Source organism: Bos javanicus, chromosome 20, assembly GCF_032452875.1.
Source record: "Bos javanicus breed banteng chromosome 20, ARS-OSU_banteng_1.0, whole genome shotgun sequence".
Classification (NCBI taxonomy): domain Eukaryota; kingdom Metazoa; phylum Chordata; class Mammalia; order Artiodactyla; family Bovidae; genus Bos; species Bos javanicus.
Window position 1 is genome coordinate 14,372,264 of NC_083887.1, and position 19,731 is coordinate 14,391,994.

Genomic DNA, 19,731 nt, shown 5'->3' on the forward strand with positions numbered 1-19,731 from the left:
AGAGGATGAGATGGCAGGATGGCATCACCGACTCGACGGACGTGAGTCTGAGTGAACTCCGGGAGTTGGTGATGGACAGGGAAGCCTGGCGTGCTGTGATTCATGGGGTCTCAAAGAGTCGGACACGACTGAGCGACTGAACTGAACTGCACTGAAACATGTTCCTGTGACATTTCCAAAGATTTTGCTATAAGCACATTTAATATCATATATAACAGTTTAACCACGTTCTTAAGCTTTTCAAAATTGCTACTGCTATTATTTGGTTAAGTTCAAAGTCAGTTTTATTATCATGGTGAAATTCTGATTAGATTCTAATCTCTGTAGAATTTCAGATCTTTCTGCTCCTTGCAGTTAAAGCAACATAAGGAGCACTCAGCCAACCTGTTTTAATTCTGTCATTCAGTTCTCTTTTTCAGCCTATAAACACTAGTCTTCCGGTTGCGCCCCAGAGACCTGAGGTTCCTTCTGTTTTGGAGACAAAACCACTGTTTTAGGTGGACACAGTCTTGGAGGAATGATAGAGAAAACCTATGGGGTACTTCAAACAGATCTAGTGGTAATACTTTTCAACAGTAACCAACAGAGACTTCGTGAGCTGAGAAAAGAGCCTTTTGCTTTGTGAACCTCTGTAATACAACTGCTATTACAGTGATGAGGGAAAGACAGGGCACATTTCCAAACACTGGCTTATTTTTTGGTGACTTTGCATCTATTTCCCAGAAAACTTTTGTCATATCCCTCTCCTCTTTGAAACTTTGTCCTACTTCTGTGCAAAAAAGAAAGGGATTGTCCTTCTGTCTTCTCACCCCAGGTTCTAGATATGATCATAAAGAATAAATTATGAAATATTCCAGGCATACCAAAATGTATAGAGAAAAATATAGTGAGGATTGACTACCCAACATCTATCTATCTTAAGAAATCAAACATTACAAACCTAAGTGAATCTCCCTGTGTATTCCTTTTGCCTCCTTAGAGGTAAACACTATTTTTTTGTTTTTATACTTTTGCTACATGTGTACATCCATAAATAATATATAATCGTGAGTTGCATATTTTACATTTTTATATGGGAGGTTTCCTTTTCCTCACATTATTTTTAAGAGAAACTAATACACAGAGGTCTGGTTTATTGATCTTTACTGCTTACAAAGTATTCCGCAGCATGGATATACAATAACTTAGTCTTTGGTTGATACTTCAATGTATATTTAGTACAGTTCCCTTGAGCAGTGTGTGAGAATTTCTTTAGGGGGCAGACCTAGATTTGAAATTTTGGATCACTGGATATGAACATTTTAAACTTCACTAGATATTGCTGGTCTCAAAGACTGGATCACCAGCAGTGAAGCTGGAAGGTTGTTTAACAAGCTCTCTATGATCAAAGTTTCACATTCAGTCTAGATGGAGGCAGTGGTGGTGGGTAGTATGGCAAGAATTTGCTTTTCTAACATGGCCAGAAGTGAGGCTGCTGCTGCTACACTTGTAGTGTCTGGGACTATGTTGTAGAGAAACTGCTGTCAAGAAAGCCTGCGTGTGTGTGCCAAGTTGCTTCAGTTGTCCGACTCTGGGCAGCCCCAAGGCCTGTAGCCTGCCAGGCTCCTCTGTGGAAAACCAGGCAAGAATACTGGAGTGGGTTGCCACGCCCTCCTCCGAGGGACCTTCCCGACCCAGGGATTCTGCCCGCATCTCTCTACATCTCCTGCTTTGGCAGGCACATTCTTTATCACTTCTGCCACCTGGTAGCTTCATAAAGAAAGCCTATTGGGTTCCACTTCAAAAGAGAGAACTGATGAGACACTATCTGAAAATATGTAGCTGGTAAGGTTTTATTAGGTAACTGAGCGTTAACCTGTGGTAATAATTTTGGCATTCAGATCCTAGAAGATATTGACTAAATAGATAATATAGAGTAAATAGCATGACCGATTGTCATAAAAGGCTAAATTCTTAATGAGTTCTGTTGCCAGGATGGGGCCTCTGTACATGCTCCTGCTGCTGCTGTGCTGAGAAGGGCAGGTGGATGGTGTCGGGCCATGGTCTGCAGTGAGCTTGGCTGGTATTACGTGGTGTGGTCGTGTCTGGACTGCATTAAGCCCAGGTACTGACCTAGACGCGGGTGTCAGCGTTCACTTAGGGGTTCCTGAAGACTTAAGGCAATGAAGTCTTACTGACTTGGCTATTTTTAGATATTTATATGCAAAACAAACCTACCAATCTTTATATTACATAATTTAACAATTATATTTCAAAGATAGCAGAATGCCAAGGAGGTTTCCCTTAAATATTCTTCCTGTAAAACTTTTATAAAAAAATCTTGAAAACAAAGGCTTCACAGATTTTAGGGTAAAAAGATACAAACAGGCTTGCGTGGTCTGCAAATGGTTAATATGTAAACTGGAAGGAAAGTGATTTTATTTCAGATTTAGCAATACAAAAGGTCAATTAGAAAAAAGAAAAAAACATATACCAGTAGCCAAAAGCATTTGCTTACGTCATTCCACAATTTACATAAGAAGATAATTGCTTTTCAAAACCAGACAACAGGTTCAAAAATACTTCTTTTCACACCCTTAAGTGATGCTGTTGGGAACAATGGCTATTATAAGGCCATTTATTGTGGGCACATTTCCAGCGAGTTCTGGTTATCATTGCTCTCATTTTATCTTCTTTCCTTTTTCTCTCTCATCAGCTTTTTGCTTTCTTCCCTCCTCCTCTTATTCACTGGATTCCGAGGATCATAGATTTCAAATGTGTCTGAGTCTTGCATGCTTGCATCTTTCACTTTTCTGCTTTTATCCTCAAACTGAAGTACATGCGACATCCTAAAGTGGGAGAGAGATGGTTCACTGATTTTGGCATAAGAACTGAAAGAAGTTCTACACTACACTTGTCTTGGCATAATGAACCAAAAGGCTACAAAACATCAAGATGGGTTTATTGTTTACTGGTGCTTAAACCACATGGAAACCAACTTCTCAGAAAACACTTAAATTTGAAAAACATGTCTGGAGTTTGTTTTGTTGGTTTGTATTTCTAGTAGTGAGTCTCTGTGCTTCAGACTTCACTTGAGGTTCCTTCTCTAATGGGAGGTTGAGTTCTACCCAGAAGTCTTCCTTCAACTAAACTCAGAGAACATTCTGTCAGCTTCCTTTAAAGAGCACACTCACTGAGCCAGGGTGAGCCAGATTGCAAAGCAAAACCCTGACAGTAAACCAGCCCTATCTGATGTGTTTTGTTTGCAGTAGTTAAACGGGTCAAGTAGGGAATGTGCTCAGAAAACTCCTGTTTAAATGGTGTTATGACTCCCTTTTCTGGGGAGTTGCTGAGTTTTAAAAAAAATTTGTACAAAAAGAAACTGAGTTTTGGGCACAGATCCATGAATTAATTTCCTCCTCTTACTGTTGATTACAACAAATCTAACCACCCTGCTTCCCTACTTTATCAAATGCTTACTGGTCTTAAGGTATCAACATGTGCTTGAATCCTAAGTGGTCATAAGTTGGCCATGCTTAGCAGCACAGAACCGTGTAAGTGATTAGCTCTGCCCCCATTAGGAGGTGTTGGGAATAAATAGGGAAGTCCCAAACCAGATTCTAGGGCAGCTGAATAAATTTGGAAAGAAAAAAGTTCAGTGTTTTGATACATAAGTGAAACTACTAAGGCTTCTTTTTCTCAGTAGATATTTAAGCAATTTGTAAAATAGGCGTACCCAGCACTTTTCTTTATCACAGCAGATATGGCTAAGTTGCCTAAAGGATTAACACTCCCCACATGTCAGCTGTAACTTTCAGATGAAATCCAAATATTATAGTGATTTCTTTTTCCCTCTATAAGCAGACTGGGCGATAGGTACTAGCAGAAATTCCCACACCCTTTCTTCCTGCAGTACCACAAATGCAGGGTGAAGTTTACTTGTGTTAAGAATTCCCATGGATATACTTAGATTTTTGAAGAATTCTAAAAAGATTTTGTGAGCAAAATGAAACGTTACAATATTAGTGATACTACCATTGCAAAGAATTCAGTAGGGTTGACTGTCACGAGTTGACAAGCTATGTATTACCACCATTCACACCTCTTCTTTCCCAGAAAAGCTTATTAGAATGCAATGAGTACAAGTGATATTATTATATGGATGACCTAGAGTCTAATTTTGGAGACGGCAATGGCACCCACTCCAGCACTCTTGCCTGGAAAATCCCATGGACGGAGGAGCCTGGTGGGCTGCAGTCCATGAGGTCGCGAAGAGTCGGACACGACTGAGCGACTTCACTTTCACTTTTCACTTTCATGTATTGGAGAAGGAAGTGGCAACCCACTCCAGTGTTCTTGCCTGGAGAGTCCCAGGGACAGAGGAGCCTTGTAGGAGGCCGTCTATGGGGTCACACAGAGTCGGACACGACTGAAGCGACTTAGCAGCAGCAGCAGCAGAGTCTAATTTACTAACTGAAGTAAAGCACATTTGCATTTCTGTACTTTATTATTAATATATTATTTGCATTAGATTTCATAACAGTGTCACACATGAGAACTGCTGGTTTTTTATACTTTCATGGCTTTAACCTTGGAAACAGCCTTATTTAGAAAGTGCATTATAGGATTATTGCTTATTAGATGGAATCCTCCGAGTATGATTTTCTTATGCTTTCAATGTTCTACACTCTTTAAGTATTAGCATCTGAGAATAAAACAATCCTCAACTAGCAAAAGGCAATTAGCCATGGTAGCAAGGGACCATTAGAACCAGACTGAATCGATCAAACAGGATTTAATCAATTAATGATGGCCTGCGCAGGCCAAAATGATCAGTGGTAACTCATTTCAGTAAATATACCTCTGGAAAGCCAAAAAAGCAGTGACAGCCTCATGCTTTTGAAAGTTGGCCAGTCAGTGGCAGAACCACACCAGTGAACATGCTTCAGAAAGCCCGCCAATTAGTTACCAGCGGTCTCTCCTTAATAGTGGTGCTTCGGAGGTTGTGATCAACCCTGAGACCATCCCCAACCCCAAAACTCTGCATAAGGTTTGCAACCTCCTTTGCTCAGAGACTGTGCCTAAAAGCAAGCTCGCTCTTTAATATGCTTTTTTTCCCCAGATGCTGAGAGGTGGTCTTTCTCTTTTTCTTTGATACTCCTTACAATCTATTCAGCATTCCCTACAGAGTGTGCTCTTCAGAAACTGTGAGTGAGACCACTGCTGAGGACTAGGGTTAGAAGTGTGGCCAGACTGTCCTGTTACAGGTCCTTGTCACACACTGTGGGGAACCCAGACCCTAACACTATACTTCGGTAAGTGCGTAGCAGCTTTCCAAATGACTTGTGCTGAGGCTAAGCCCAAACCAGAAAATAGCTGGAATCATAGTCCCTTTAAAACAATTTTATTCGATACTCCTATATTAATATAAGAATACAAACCCCACTATCCTAGTTAACTTAATACCTTTCTATATATACATTCTTCTATTTTAAAAATTAGTCCTTTCTCTGTCCCAAAAGACAGATTTTTTTTTTTTTTTGTATTATGTACTTCTAGTAGGGGTTGTCCATGTTTCAAAAATGACTTTATCAGAATTTGTCAAGTAAAACCATTACAAGGCACCCTCCTTTCTATGTCATGAGAGAATCTTACAACTACTGAATTTAGTTGGCTTTGGTGTTAAGAAATAAAATCTAGACATGTGAATAATACCACAAGAGTCCACAAAAAGAAACAGATTTTCCTACAAATCTGAAAAAACAGAAAGCTGTAAATTAAAGTAGCTGTCATTTTCAACTGTTTGTTTCATACACGACTGCACTAAACAAGTCCAACATTTTGATTAATAACAAACCTAAACCCAGAGGAAAGAAGGGGCTATCAGCTTACAAACTACTTCAGCTTTAATATTACACTATTTAGCATGGCTGGTTACTCAGCAATAATATTTAATCTTTAATTGAAATAAAAACATAATCAAAATGCTTCTCCCATTTATCTTTCAACATGCTTTGGTCACTTCATTTTAAAAAGCAAAACAAAACAATTATTATGATTTTCAGCATAATAAACTCCTGACCTGTGTGCCTTCATAAATCACAGACTGCATGAATTGAAAGCATGCCCACATTTTACAGTCTCCTATGAGAATACACACGCAGACTTATTATACAGACTTAATTCAAGTACATAAGGTCTGGTAGTTTATAGCCCTGTATGTACTAATAACTCAATACTATCCACTCTGTGGCTGCTCATAGAATTGGCCAACAAGAGCAGTGAAGTTTTTGGAATTACACACATCATTTACATATGAAAATTTTAGAGCTCGTTCAGCTGAAGGCAAAGACAAATATTTAGTTCTCATTAATTAAAAATTTTACATAAGATCAGATTCTCAAGGAAGAACATTGATTTTAGTGTTATGGAAATGTGGAGGCTTTCCATTTCTACAGAGGCTGCGTCTGACAGGTGTATGGTCAGGCCCTTCCAGATGGTGGTTCTCTTGCTTTCGATACAGTCCCTGCTTTACCACACGACCCATCTTCCCGCTCAGCCCCAGAGCCTCAACAGTAACCACAGCATGTGTGCCCCCCGTCCCAGGTAGTGACTACTCTAGTGCTGAGAGCAGAACCACTCCACCAAGCGAGGCTATCAAAGGGCAGCGTCTTGCCCCCTTGGCGACTGTTACCTGAGGGGCTGGCAGAGACTTGCTCCTCTGCTGGTTCTCCTATTAACTGGTGAGCCAGTCTGACATCAGTTTCCCCCATAAATGGTAACCTCCTTCTCCGCCTTGGTAGCTAAGACTCTGCTGCCTCCTGCCTGCCATCTGCCTGTGGGGTAGGGTGTCGCTCCACGACCTTGTGCTTGACTGGTAAGATTCCCTATACAGTACATCTTGGGTGACTTTGTCACTGTTTCCGGGTTCTCTGGTCTCACAGGTGGGCAGCTAAAAAGCTCACAGGCCAGTGGGGTACAGCCCACAAACAGGTAAGTTTATTTTTCTTTTTTGTATGAGACTGTGTGGAATTATAAACATAAGTAAGCAAGTGATTCTTCAAAAGGGACCTGGACCCTGACCAAACTGACATCTGTTTTTAAAACCTCTTATATAATTGTGAACTAGATTAAGATGTGACAGCAGTTCATATTCATTGGGAAAACAAGAGAGGTCCGTATTCCCAGACATAGAGTAAGTAGTATTACAATACAGAATTCCAATATTCATAACTCATTTCTGACTGAAATGCATTTATGTTTAATATAATGTAAACAGCTATCTTTTTCATCAGCAATTCTATAAACCACTCTTTCCCATTACCAAGTCTCCCTAACATAGGAAATTACCAGCCTACCCTGAGATTGTTGTAGGTGTCTGTACTATTTCTCCTTTTTATAAGCTCCCAAGGTTCTAAAATAATCTTTCTTATGTTGTTTAGTCACTAAGTCATGTCCACCTTTTTTGTGGCCCCATGGACTATATAGCCTGCCAGGCTCCTCTGTCCATGGGATTTCCCAGGCAAGAATACTGGAGTGGGTTGCCATTTCCTTCTCCAGGGGGTCTTCCCAATCTAGGGATCCAACCCATGTCTCCTGCATTGCAGGCAGATTCTTTACTGTTGAACCACCAGTGAAGCCCTAATCTTTCTTCTACATTTTCTTTATAGCATATCCTTTGACCAGAAACTATCAGCTATTGGATTCCACTGAAATACCTTAGCCTGACCTTAAAACCCTTTGACAATGACCTTAAAACCCTTCGTATCTCACCAACTTTATTTTGTTTCTTTCATCAACTTTCCCCATTTCGTAACTGCCCACTCACTGGAGTTTGAATATCAGTTATTTCAGACAGTTTGTCTTTTCACAGCTAACTTCTCTCTCTGTGCTGGGAATCAAAGCCTTCAGATCCTCTGTACTGGCTAGGCCCTCTGGCTGGAACTAGCTGGTTTGCTAAACTAACACTTAACCTCCTTTCATGTTTTTTATTTCTATGATAAACTTCTAAATGTCTAACAGGTTCTGTAGAAAGTCTGGGGCTCCGCACAGGCCCACCTTTTCATGACCTCTCATAGCTCAGCTCACATTGATGGCTGCTTTTCCACTGCTCTCAGATCAGTGATGGCTCGTTTTTTTCCATGCAGACTGTGGTGGGAGCGTGTCTCACGTTCTTTCCCATTTCCTATGGTACGGTACCTAATGTAGGTACCTGTAGAACTAGACAGGATTTCTTTTAAAACAGTGTTCCTCAAAGTCTAATCCCAGAGTTCTGCAACAAACATAGGTTGTACATTACAATCACTTGGGTAGTTTTAAAACTATCAATGCCAGGCCTCAGCATCCCAGGACGAGGCCTCAGCCTCAGTAATCTAAAATTTTTTTTCCTGGTGATTTAAAAATACAGCCGAAGTTAAGACCACAGCATTAAGGTTAAGAACCTTTACATGTTCAGACTGACTGAGTTCATCAGCCATTTGTTCTGGTCCCTTCAGAGAACATTAAGAACAGCTGGTTCCTGATGACAAACTACTCACATACTTAAAGAATCTTAAGTGACTTCTGAGCCTATTTTAACTGAATAATCTCAAGTGTATCATCCATTTCTTAAATATAGTCTGAGGGAAAGGCAAGGAGCTACACTGAATTATTCATTCAACAAACACTGGAGCCTTTTTATGTGTGAGACCTAGTGTCAGACACTAGGGAAATAAAGCCGAACATGACCCAGGCTCTGCTGTCCTGAAGTGAGCAGCCTGTTAGGGGAGATGAACATACTGGCACCAGAACAAATGTACGTTTTAGAACTGTTTGCAGAGTGTGAGGCACCAGTAAGAAGAGCATCCTCTTACATAGCGGTCTATGAAGAGCTTTCATGTGTCTGGTATTATCTTCACAATAACTATATGGGGTAGGTGGGAAATATGTTATTCACTCAATTTAACAGGCAACCTGAGAGATCTGTGGTCAAGAAACTTGTAGCTGATAAGTAGTTGACAGGATGCTTGATTGAATGTCTTTAGAGGTAACAAACGTTCATCTTGTGAAGAAGTATTTAACTTGAGGAATAAATCAAAAGTTAATTCAGTGCTAAATCTAGTGAACAGGAAAAAAAAAAACTCAGATCAAGTAGTGCTTATTTCAGAATACAACACTTTGAAAAAAGGCAGCTATGCAGGATAGAGGGGAGGGCTGGGCTCCGCGGCGGGTCCTGAGCAGCCAGGACGACAGGAGCAGGGCCTGACCGCGCAGGTCCTCGATGCCTCTACGCTTAGTTTCAACACCAGGCTGAAGTGGTTTGCCGTATGCTTCGTCAGTGGCATCTTCTTCTCCATCCTTGGAACTGGATTGCTGTGGCTCCCTGGAGGCATAAAGCTTTTTGCAGTGTTTTATACTTTTGGAAATACTGCTGCATTAGCCAGTACATGCTTTTAATGGGACCCGTGAAACAACTGAAGAAAATGTTTGAATCAGTGAGACTGCTTGCAACAGTTATCATGCTTTTGCGTTTCGTGCTCACCCTGCACGCTGCTCTTCAGTGGCACAAGAAGGGGCTGGCCGTATTACTTTGCATTTTGCAGTTCCTGTCGATGACCTGGTATATGTCGTACATCTCATGTACAAGGGATGCAGTAATTAAGTGCTGTTCTTCTCTCCTGAGCTGAAAGCTGTTTGAAAAGAAGGAAACTGTTTGAAAAGACCTTTTGAAAGCTCATGTTCTGTTTTTGGTGCGGTGTCCTTTTCCTGATACAGTGATCACTCCAGAACAACTGCACTGACCATCTAAGACCATTTTGTATACTGATAAAACTACGTACCCATTAAACTGTTAAATGCTTGTGACAGTAAATTCATTATGTGCCATTAATATGCTCTGTCAGAGATGAGGAGATTTTAATCATTGCCAAGTGTAAATGATTTTTAGCCAGTTTTAAAATCTTTTTTCTAAACAGCATTTGAGATGTGAATATTTAAGGATAAACCTACGCTGCAAGATATATTCAGCTTTTTTGGTGGTTTTTAAGGGTCTACATTTTGAAAATATCTTTTTAACATAAAAACTTTAAATGTGAAAGCTTTTACTTTAAGCTAAACCGCTTTATTGTATGTAATAAAAAATAATATATAAATCTTCATAATTTTGAAATAAACCCACACTTGGAAAAAATAAAAGAAAAAAGAAAAGGCAGCTATGAAGAGCCAAGAACGATAATATGTGCAGCTCCCAGGCTGGCCTTTAATGCCATTAGAAAAGAGGTTCCCAAAATGTCTTGGGCCATATGAGAGCCTCTTTGGGAAAAGGGACTTCTCTGTGAGGTGAACATTTGCTTTTTTTTTTTTTAAGGGGGCAGTTAATTTTCACTGGAAGTTTTTATGCCTTTATTGCCTTTTCTCACTCTTCTCTGAAATTAGTCCCAATTTCTCCATAGTCCTCCTAAAATGAGGACCTCCATTGGGCTGGAGGTCCAAGAGGAGCAAGAGCCAAGGGCCCCGGCTGACCCTGAGAGAGTGGGTGTCTGCAGTGCCACAGGCCCCGGCTGACCCTAAGAGAGTGGATGTCTGCAGTGCCACAGGCCCCGGCTGACCCTGAGAGAGTGGATGTCTGCAGTGCCACAGGCCCCGGCCTGACCCTGAGAGAGTGGATGTCTGCAGTGCCACAGGCCCCGGCTGACCCTGAGAGAGTGGATGTCTGCAGTGCCACAGGCCCCGGCTGACCCTGAGAGAGTGGATGTCTGCAGTGCCACAGGCCCCGGCCTGACCCTGAGAGAGTGGATGTCTGCAGTGCCACAGGCCCCGGCCTGACCCTGAGAGAGTGGATGTCTGCAGTGCCACAGGCCCCGGCCTGACCCTGAGAGAGTGGATGTCTGCAGTGCCACAGGCCCCGGCTGACCCTGAGAGAGTGGATGTCTGCAGTGCCACAGGCCCCGGCTGACCCTGAGAGAGTGGATGTCTGCAGTGCCACAGGCCCCGGCTGACCCTGAGAGAGTGGATGTCTGCAGTGCCACAGGCCCTGGCTGACCCTGAGAGAGTGGATGTCTGCAGTGCCACAGGCCCCGGCCTGACCCTGAGAGAGTGGATGTCTGCAGTGCCACAGGCCCCGGCCTGACCCTGAGAGAGTGGATGTCTGCAGTGCCACAGGCCCCGGCTGACCCTGAGAGAGTGGATGTCTGCAGTGCCACAGGCCCCGGCTGACCCTGAGAGAGTGGATGTCTGCAGTGCCACAGGCCCCGGCTGACCCTGAGAGAGTGGATGTCTGCAGTGCCACAGGCCCCGGCCTGACCCTGAGAGAGTGGATGTCTGCAGTGCCACAGGCCCCGGCTGACCCTGAGAGAGTGGATGTCTGCAGTGCCACAGGCCCCGGCCTGACCCTGAGAGAGTGGATGTCTGCAGTGCCACAGGCCCCGGCTGACCCTGTAGGGCGGACGTCTGGCAGTCTCCTCTCAGCCATCCAAATTACTAAGGAGTGCCCTGTGGTTGATGATATCCGGGAGGTCTTTTCTATTATATACATATTTTTCAAAAATCAGATTTAATCACGAAAACTGCCCTGTTCCCACTGTCTAAGCAATAAAACCCAAATTTCTTACGTAGCCTCGATGACCCAGCTTTTGTTTCTCTCTAAGCTACTATGTCATCTTCACATCTTATGCTCCAGACATCCCGAATTACTTGCTGTTCCTCTGTAGAACCTGCTCTCCTGCCTCCTTGCCACCTCTGTATGGTGATATACTTCTCTCCCTGCTTCAACTGAGGTATCATCCCTCTGAGAACCAGTCCATGATTCCTCTCCTGCTCTTTTTCAGGAGGGTTAAGGTCCTCTTCCGAACCTATCTTTAGTTCAGCCTCCCTCACTAGACTGAAGATAGCTCTGTTTTATTGACTTCTGTACCAGCACAGTCATCAAGGCTTCACAAGAAGGATGCCCTCAATAAATGCTAAATAAACACGTTTCTGGATAGCCAGTAACCCAAAAACCTGGCTTTATTCACCTTTCTCCTTGAGTATTAAAAGGTAATTCCAAATTTTTTAGCAGTTACAGTTGACCCTTGAACAGCATAGGTTTGAAATGCACAGTCCACTTATATGCAGATTTTTTGCAGATACTTTAGCACTATCTGATCTGTAGTTGGCTGATTGTGCAGATATGGAGCCACTTATTTAGAGGAACCAGGTATGTGGAGGGGCAACTATAAATTATAAGTGGATTTTCAACTGCACAAAGGGTGGGTGCCTTAAACCTCCACATTGCTCAAGTGTTAACTGAATGTTTGTAAGCCTTTCACTTTTCCAGATTAAGTAACAGTTTCAGAAGGATAGGTATTAACTCTTCTTTAAATGTTTGATGGAATTCACCTGTGAAGCCATCGGGTCCTGGACTTTTATTGGGAGGATGGAATTCACCTGTGAAGCCATCTGGTCCTGGACTTTTATTGGGAGTTTTAAAACCACAGGCTCAATTTCAGTGCCTGTAATTTGGTCTGTTCATATTCTATCTCTTCCTGGTTTAATCTTGGGAGATTGTACCTTTCTAAGAATTTGCCCATTTCTTCTAGATTGTCTATTTTATTTGCATATAGTTGGTTGTGGCAGTCATTTATGGTCCTTTGTACTACTTTGGTGGCAGTTATAACTTTTTTTCATTTCTAGTTTTGTTCATATGGTCCCTCTCCCTTTTTTTCTTGATGAGTCCGCTAAAGGTTTATCAATTTTATCTTTTCAAAGAACTGGTTTTTAGTTTTGTAAATCCTTTCTATTTTTTTAAGTTTCTACTTATTTCTGCTCTGATCTTTATGATTTATTTCCTTCTACTAACTTTGGGTCTCATTTGTTCTTTTTCTCCTTGCTTTAGGTGTGAGTTTAGGCTGGTTGTTTGGGATTTTTCTTTGGTTTCTAAGGTAAGTTTGTGTTGCTATAAACTTCACTCTTACAACTGCTTTTGCTGCATCCCATAGGTTTTGGATCATCATGTTTCCATTTTTGTTTGTCTCCAGGTATTTTTTGATTTCCTCTTTGATTTCTTCAATGCTCCATTGGTTGTTTAATAGGATATTGCTTAGCTTCCACATTTGCATTTTTTTGCAGTTATTTCCTTATATAGTCAATTTTTAATCTCATAGCATTGTAGTTGGAAAAGCTGCTTTATGATTTCAAGTTTCTTAAATTTTGACAATTTCCAGGGATACTGGTTGGATGTTTTGTAGGATGCCCCATCACTGAAATTTGCCTGATTCGTCTCATGAGAAGACTGGGCTTTGAGTTACTGGGATAAAGACCAAGTAAAGTGCAATTATCATTACATCGTATCAAGGGTACATACTATCAACATGATTTACAATGCTGATGCTGACCAGGACCACATGGCTGAGGTAGTACTTGTCAATGTCCCCACTGGAATCTTTCTTATTTTCCTGCTTTCCATGTTGAGTTCTTTGGAAGCAAGTTCACTATATGCAGTCCACACCAAGGAGTGAAGAGTTATACTCACCTACTCTTTTTATTAAAATTTTTGTTTTCTAACTTGTTATTTCAGAAAAAGTTGATTTTTGTGTATTTATTTTATATCTGGTAATAATACTGATTGCTTAGGACTGCTGGTAGATAGCTTTGGATTTTCTTAGATCTGCAAGTAACTTGTTTTCCTCCATTTCGTTTTATAGATAAGCAACTGAAGAAAAGCTATTGAGATTATTTACCAACTGAAGCCTGATTTCCAGTTCATGCCTAGAAATCTGTCTCATTATGTCCAATACTTTTACAGGTACTTTTGCTTCTATAAAAAAAATAAAGACTAAAATAACTTGTTGAGGATTTAGGTAACTATGCTAACAAACATTTGGTACTTATTACAACTTTAAGAAAGTACAAGTAGTATAAAAATTGCAAACTTTTAGATTTGCATCAAATGAATTAAAACTAGTTATATAAGGAATAATGAAATTATCAACCACAGATATCACAAATCTTTTTCTTTGAGTCTCAGTTCATTTTAGACACTTAAAAATATAACAGGCATTTTTGTTTAAATATTGACATTTTCTCATGATTCTCAGTCAGTTCAGTTCAGTCACTCAGTCTGAAATAACAAGTTAGAAAACAAAAATTTTAATAAAAAGAGTAGGGAAGTAAACTTCACTCCTTGGTGTGGACTGCATATCGTGAATTTGCTTCCAAAGGATTCAACATGGAAAGCAGGGGGAAAAAAAAAGATTAACTTTGCAGTGAAGAAATCTGACACAACTTTGTGACTTTGTGACCCCATGGACTGCAGCAGGCCAGGCTTCCTTGTCCATCACCAACTCCTGGAGCTTGGTCAAACTCATGTCTATCGAGTCAGTGATGCCATCCAATCATCTCATCCTCTGTTGTCCCCTTCTCCTCCTGCCTTCAATCTTTCCCAGCATCAGGGTCTTTTCCAGTGAGTCATTTCTTCCCATCGGGTGGCCAAAGTATTGGAATTTCAGCTTCAACATCAGTCCTTCCAATGAACGCCCAGGACTGATCTCCTTTAGGATGGACTGGTTGGATCTCCTTGCAGTCCAAGGGACTCTCAAGAGTCTTCTCCAACACCACAGTTCAAAAGCATCAATTCTTCGGCACTCAGCTTTCTTTATAGTCCAACTCTCACATCCATACATGCTGGTGCTGCTAAATCGCTTCAGTCGTGCCCGACTCTGTGTGACCCCATTGACGGCATGACTACTGAAAAAACCATAGCTTTGACTAGATGGACCTTTGTTGGCCAAGACCAAGATGTAAAGTGCAATTATCATTACATCATATCAAGAGTACATATGATCAACATGATTTCTAGAATAAATTTAAAAACATTAATTGGATAATACCAATTAGATGATTTCATTTCTGCATTTTAATTCCAAAATGTAAAATTAAAGTTAAAACCTTATGAATTTTTTATTTTTAGGATTTAGTGCCATCACTAGTTACAAACAACTTATGGGTCTCATTTTCACAAATGTTCAAAGCTTCTATAGGGATTAAGAAGTTAAAGGGTTAAAAAGTACTAGTTTTTAAAATATCTTTTTTTCAGTATGAAGTATATAGAGATCATAGTAATTCATAGGAAGAGACAGACAAAACATAAATGAGTCCAAAGACCAAAGTATGTATGTTTAAAAAGAATTCCTGGAAAATGAGGTCACTAGCATTCTTTATGAACAGCAGAGCAGGATGGCACAAGACAGATGCCTGAGAAACAGAAAAGACTAAAAAGCAAGAAAACAAGGAGGAAAAAAATGTAAGAAAACTCAAAGAGGGATAGAGAAACAGTGACTAAAGGAAGCATAGAAAAATGCAGTTAGAAATGTCCAAAACCTAAGAGTTTTGGAAACTGCCATAGGAGGAAAAACAGGAATAAGCAAAATACAGTAAAACAGAACACTAGGTAAACCAAGCAAGAGGAAGACAGGCGCTGGCCTTTGAAAAAGAAAACAAGGGGGAAAGCCAGTGGGTTTTCTTTTGCTGTTCATTGTTCACATGGGAAAACTTCCTTTGTTCTGAGTTTTGAATGAATATTAGTATTTCTCCTTTAGTTTAGAATTCTGAAAAGCTGACTTTAAAAATGTATTTTTCCTTTAGTTGAAAAAGAGAAATTCCACAATATTATAGAGTGTCTTTAATAAATACTGCATATTGTTGAGGCAAATATAAAATATGTAACTTTTAAAATATATTCAGCAACATGGGAATGCAGTTTCTTGGCTTTCTGGACTATCTAGCATGCTTCACACTCAATAGGACACAGGTGGAAAGACTTAAGAGGCTTTCCAGAATAAATCTGTAATATGTATTTTTACACTTGCCACGAGATTTGACCAACTGCTCAGGCAGTAATTTTAAAAAAATTATTTAATTGTAGGGTAATTGCTTTACAATATTGTGTTGGCTTCTGCCATACATCAACATGAAACAGCCACAGGTATACACACGTCCCTTCCTCTTGAATCTCCTTCCCACCCCATTCCACGCCTCTAGGTTGTCACAGAGCATTGGATTTGAGCTTCAGCATCATAGAGCAAATTTCCACTGGCTCTAATTTTTATCTATACATGTGATAATGTGTATGTTTCAGTGCTACTCTCTTAGTTCTTCTCACCGTCTCCTTCCCTGCCCTGTGTCCACAAATCTGTTGTTTATTGTCCTTGTCTCCAAGGCTTCCCTGCAGATACAATCATCAGTACCATCTTTCTAGATTCCACAATGGGTACGTATTCAGTTTTGTCTGACTCTGTGACCCTCTGGACTATAGCCTCTCAGGCCCCTCTGTCCATGGGATTTTCCAGGCAAGAATATTGGAGTGGGTTACCATTTCCTTCTCCAGGGGATCTTCCTGACCCGGGATTGAATCCATGTCTTTTACGTCTCCTGCATTGCAGGAGGATTCTTTACCTGCTGAGCCATTCCATACATATATATGTGTGTGTTAACATTTCAATATGTCTCTTTATGACTTACTTCACTATGTGTAATAGGATCTACGTTCATCCACCTCATTAGAACTGACTCAAATGCATTCCTTTTTATGGCTGAATAATATTCCATTATGTATATGTACCATAACTTATTTATCCATTCTTCTGTCGATAGACATCCAGGTTGCTTCCAAGCACTATTGTAAATAGTGCTGCAATGAACACTGTGGTATATGTATCTTCTTCAATTATGGTTTCCTCAGGGTATATGCCCAGTAGTGGGACTGCTGGATCATACGGTAGTTCCATTCAGTTCAGTTGCTCAGTCGTGTCCAACTCTGTGCGACACCATGAATCGCAGCACGCCAGGCCTCCCTATCCATCACCAACTCCCGGAGTTCACCCAAACTCATGTCCATCGAGTCAGTGATGCCATCCAGCCATTTCATCCTCTGTCGTCCCCTTCTCCTCCTGCCCCCAATCCCTCCCAGCATCAGAGTCTTTTCCAATGAGTCAACTCTTCCCATGAGGTGGCCAAAGTATTGGAGTTTCAGCTTTAGCATCAGTCCTTCCAAAGAAATCCCAAGGCTGATCTCCTTCAGAATGGACTGGTTGGATCTCCTTGCAGTCCAAGGGACTCTCAAGAGTCTTCTCCAACACCACAGTTCAAAAGCATCACAGTTCAGCGCTCAGCCTTCTTCACAGTCCAACTCTCACATCCATACATGACCAATGGAAAAACCATAGCTTTGACTAGACAGACCTTTGTTGGCAAAGTAATGTCTCTGCTTTTGAATATGCTATCTAGGTTGGTCATAACTTTCCAAGAAGTAAGGTAGTTCCATTCCTAGCTTTTTAAGGAATCTCCACACTGTTCTCCACAGTGGCTGGATCAATTTGCATTCCCATCAACAGTGCAAAAGTGTTCCCTTTTCTCCACACCCTCTTCAGCATTTATTGTGTATAGATTTTTTGATGATGACCATTCTGACCAATGTGAGGTGATACCTCACTGTAGTTTTGATTTGCATTTTTCTAATAATGAGCGATGTTGAGCATCTTTTCATGTGTTTTATTAGCCATCTGTATGCCTTCTTTGGAGAAATATCTATTTAGGTCTTCAGCCCACTTTTTTAATTGGGTTGTTTGTTTTTCTGGTATTGAGCTGAATGAGATGCTTGTATATTTTGGAGTCTAAACCTTTGTCAGTTGTTTCATTTTCAATTGTTTTCTCCCATTGTGAGGGTTGTCTTTTAATCTTATTTATTGTTTCCTTTGCTGTGCAAAAGCTTTAAGTTTAATTAGGTCCCATTTGATTATTTTTGTTTTTATTTCCATTACTCTCTGAGATGGGTCCTAGAGGATCTTGTTGTGATGCATATTGAAGAGCATACTACCTATATTTTCCTCTAAGTTTCTGGCCTTACATTTAAGTCTTTAATTCATTTTGAGTTTATTTTTGTGTATGGTGTTAGGAAGTCTCCTAGCTTCATTCTTTTGCATGTAGCTGTCCAGTTTTCCCAGCACCATTTATCGAAGAGGCTGTCTTTTCTCCATTGTGTATTCTTGCCTTTGTAAAAGATAAGGTGCCCATAGGTGTGTGGGTTTATCTCTGGGCTTTCTATCTTGTTCCATTGGTCTATATTTCTGTTTCTGTGCTACTACCATACTGCACTATCTTGATGACTTTAGCTGTGTAGTATAGTCTGAAGTCAGGCAGGCTGATTCCTCCAGTTCTATTTTTCTTTCTCAAGATTGCTTTGGCTATCTGGGGTCTTTTGGGTTTCCAGATAAACTGTAAAAGTTTTTGTTCTAGTTCTAAAATGTCATTGGAGGTTTGATAGAGACTGCACTGAATTTGTAGATTACTTTGGGTAGTATAGCCATTTTCACAATATTGATTCTTCCAAGCCAAGAATATAGTATATCTATCCATCTGTTTGTGTCATCTTGCCAATAACTTTTAATATATGGTCTGTGAACTAATAAAACATAGGGAAGATGGCCTTTCCCAATCAAAAAGGCCTGGTAAGCAGCTGTGGTACATGGCTATCTGCCTGTGTCAAGACAAATCCATGAACAAAGCAAACTTCTCTAATGTGAGAGAAACTTATTTCAGAGCAGATATGAAAGCAGAGTAAACACAGAAAAGTCTTCTTCATCCAGAAGAAAAGGGCAGAAAAAGAGGTAACTTCAGGGATTGAACAGAAGGCTTATTACAATTTGAATAATCACCTTTCCAGGGTCAGCAACTCTGACAAAGACTTATTTATAAAGAACCATGTTGGTCTTCAGCAGCATTATTTATAGTCTTGTATAAAATGAACACTAAATAGGGAACCTGGTCTATAATCATATTCCTTCTCCCTTCATTTTATTACCGCCTTAGAACTTGGCTAAGAGGGAGAAATGGAAGGAAAACATTCACATTACACTGAGCTTATAATTGTATAATCTCCAAAGTAATGACATTCTGCTTCATATTTAAATTGTATTTACCAGTGAAACCCCATCCCCTAATTTCTTTCCAGCACTTGCATCAAGGGAAAAAACCCCAACATTTCATTTATGAGGTAGTACCGTCTACCATAAAAATATCAGATCTCAATTTTTTCTCAGAATATTAAGAATTACAATAAAAACTAAACACTGTAACTTGTGGGCTAATTAGGTAAAGGTCACAAAAACTGTCAAATATTATAGAAATGCTATAAATTCCAATCATCATCTCAATATACTGACAGTAGTCAAATATAGACAAATGAATTCTTAAAAATATCAGGGACAACACTGAGTGAGAATAAAATACTTTCTGGAGCACTGATTGTTCCAGACACCATGCTACCAGTATTTCACTTAATCCACAGATATACGTATCAGGAAGGTACTCTTATTATACCCAATTTACACTTTAAGGAACAGTCTAAGAAAGGATATATAATTTGTCCAAGATCACACAGCTAGTAAACTTCCAAAGTAGCATTCAAAATCAGGTCTAACTTCAAACTCCATAATCAACCACTCTATTTATATTTTTAAGAAAAATTACAGATAAATCACAGGTACTTCTTGTTCAAGTTAAACAACATTTTGAGTAACCTTCTGAATTATAATTCTTCAAATAATATAGGGATTATAATAGTAGGGCCATGAATTTAACATTTTCCATGATCTAAAGATGGTCAGACAATTTTTGATCAAGAATTAAAGTCCTGAAGTCACTTGTCTGACCTAGTTACTACAGTTTGAAACAATACTGCATTATTAGAAATATGAAAAATATGCATTATTGAAATACAAAATCACAAACAATGTAATGTTT

The 19,731-nt window shown here is 40.2% G+C and overlaps 2 protein-coding genes across 8 annotated transcripts in view; one reads left to right on the plus strand and one right to left on the minus strand.

Annotated features, from left to right (window-relative positions):
- The window catches only part of ADAMTS6 (ADAM metallopeptidase with thrombospondin type 1 motif 6), a 430,884-nt gene that overhangs the window by 408,903 nt on the left and 2,250 nt on the right, over positions 1-19,731 (plus strand). For 2 of the 3 annotated variants that reach the window (XR_009731737.1, XR_009731738.1), the window contains exons 33-35: positions 12,081-12,151; positions 12,830-12,875; positions 13,158-13,738. The gene's annotated coding sequence lies outside the window, so the exon portion shown is untranslated. The remainder of the gene's footprint in view (positions 1-12,080; positions 12,152-12,829; positions 12,876-13,157; positions 13,739-19,731) is intronic. The other variant, XR_009731739.1, reaches the window with a different exon arrangement.
- Positions 1-19,731, minus strand: part of CWC27 (CWC27 spliceosome associated cyclophilin) — a 276,896-nt gene that overhangs the window by 20,428 nt on the left and 236,737 nt on the right. Inside the window, exons 14-15 of one of the 5 annotated variants that reach the window (XM_061393411.1) lie at positions 9,500-9,647; positions 2,674-2,828 (exon numbers count right to left, since the gene is read on the minus strand). The exons of 3 other annotated variants lie outside the window; for them this stretch is intronic. In XM_061393411.1, the coding sequence (XP_061249395.1) occupies positions 9,515-9,647 (133 nt within the window). In that variant the 3' untranslated portion in view covers positions 2,674-2,828; positions 9,500-9,514. Of the gene's footprint in view, positions 1-2,388; positions 2,829-9,499; positions 9,648-19,731 lie in introns of those variants that run through there. One more of the 5 variants, XM_061393410.1, reaches the window with a different exon arrangement.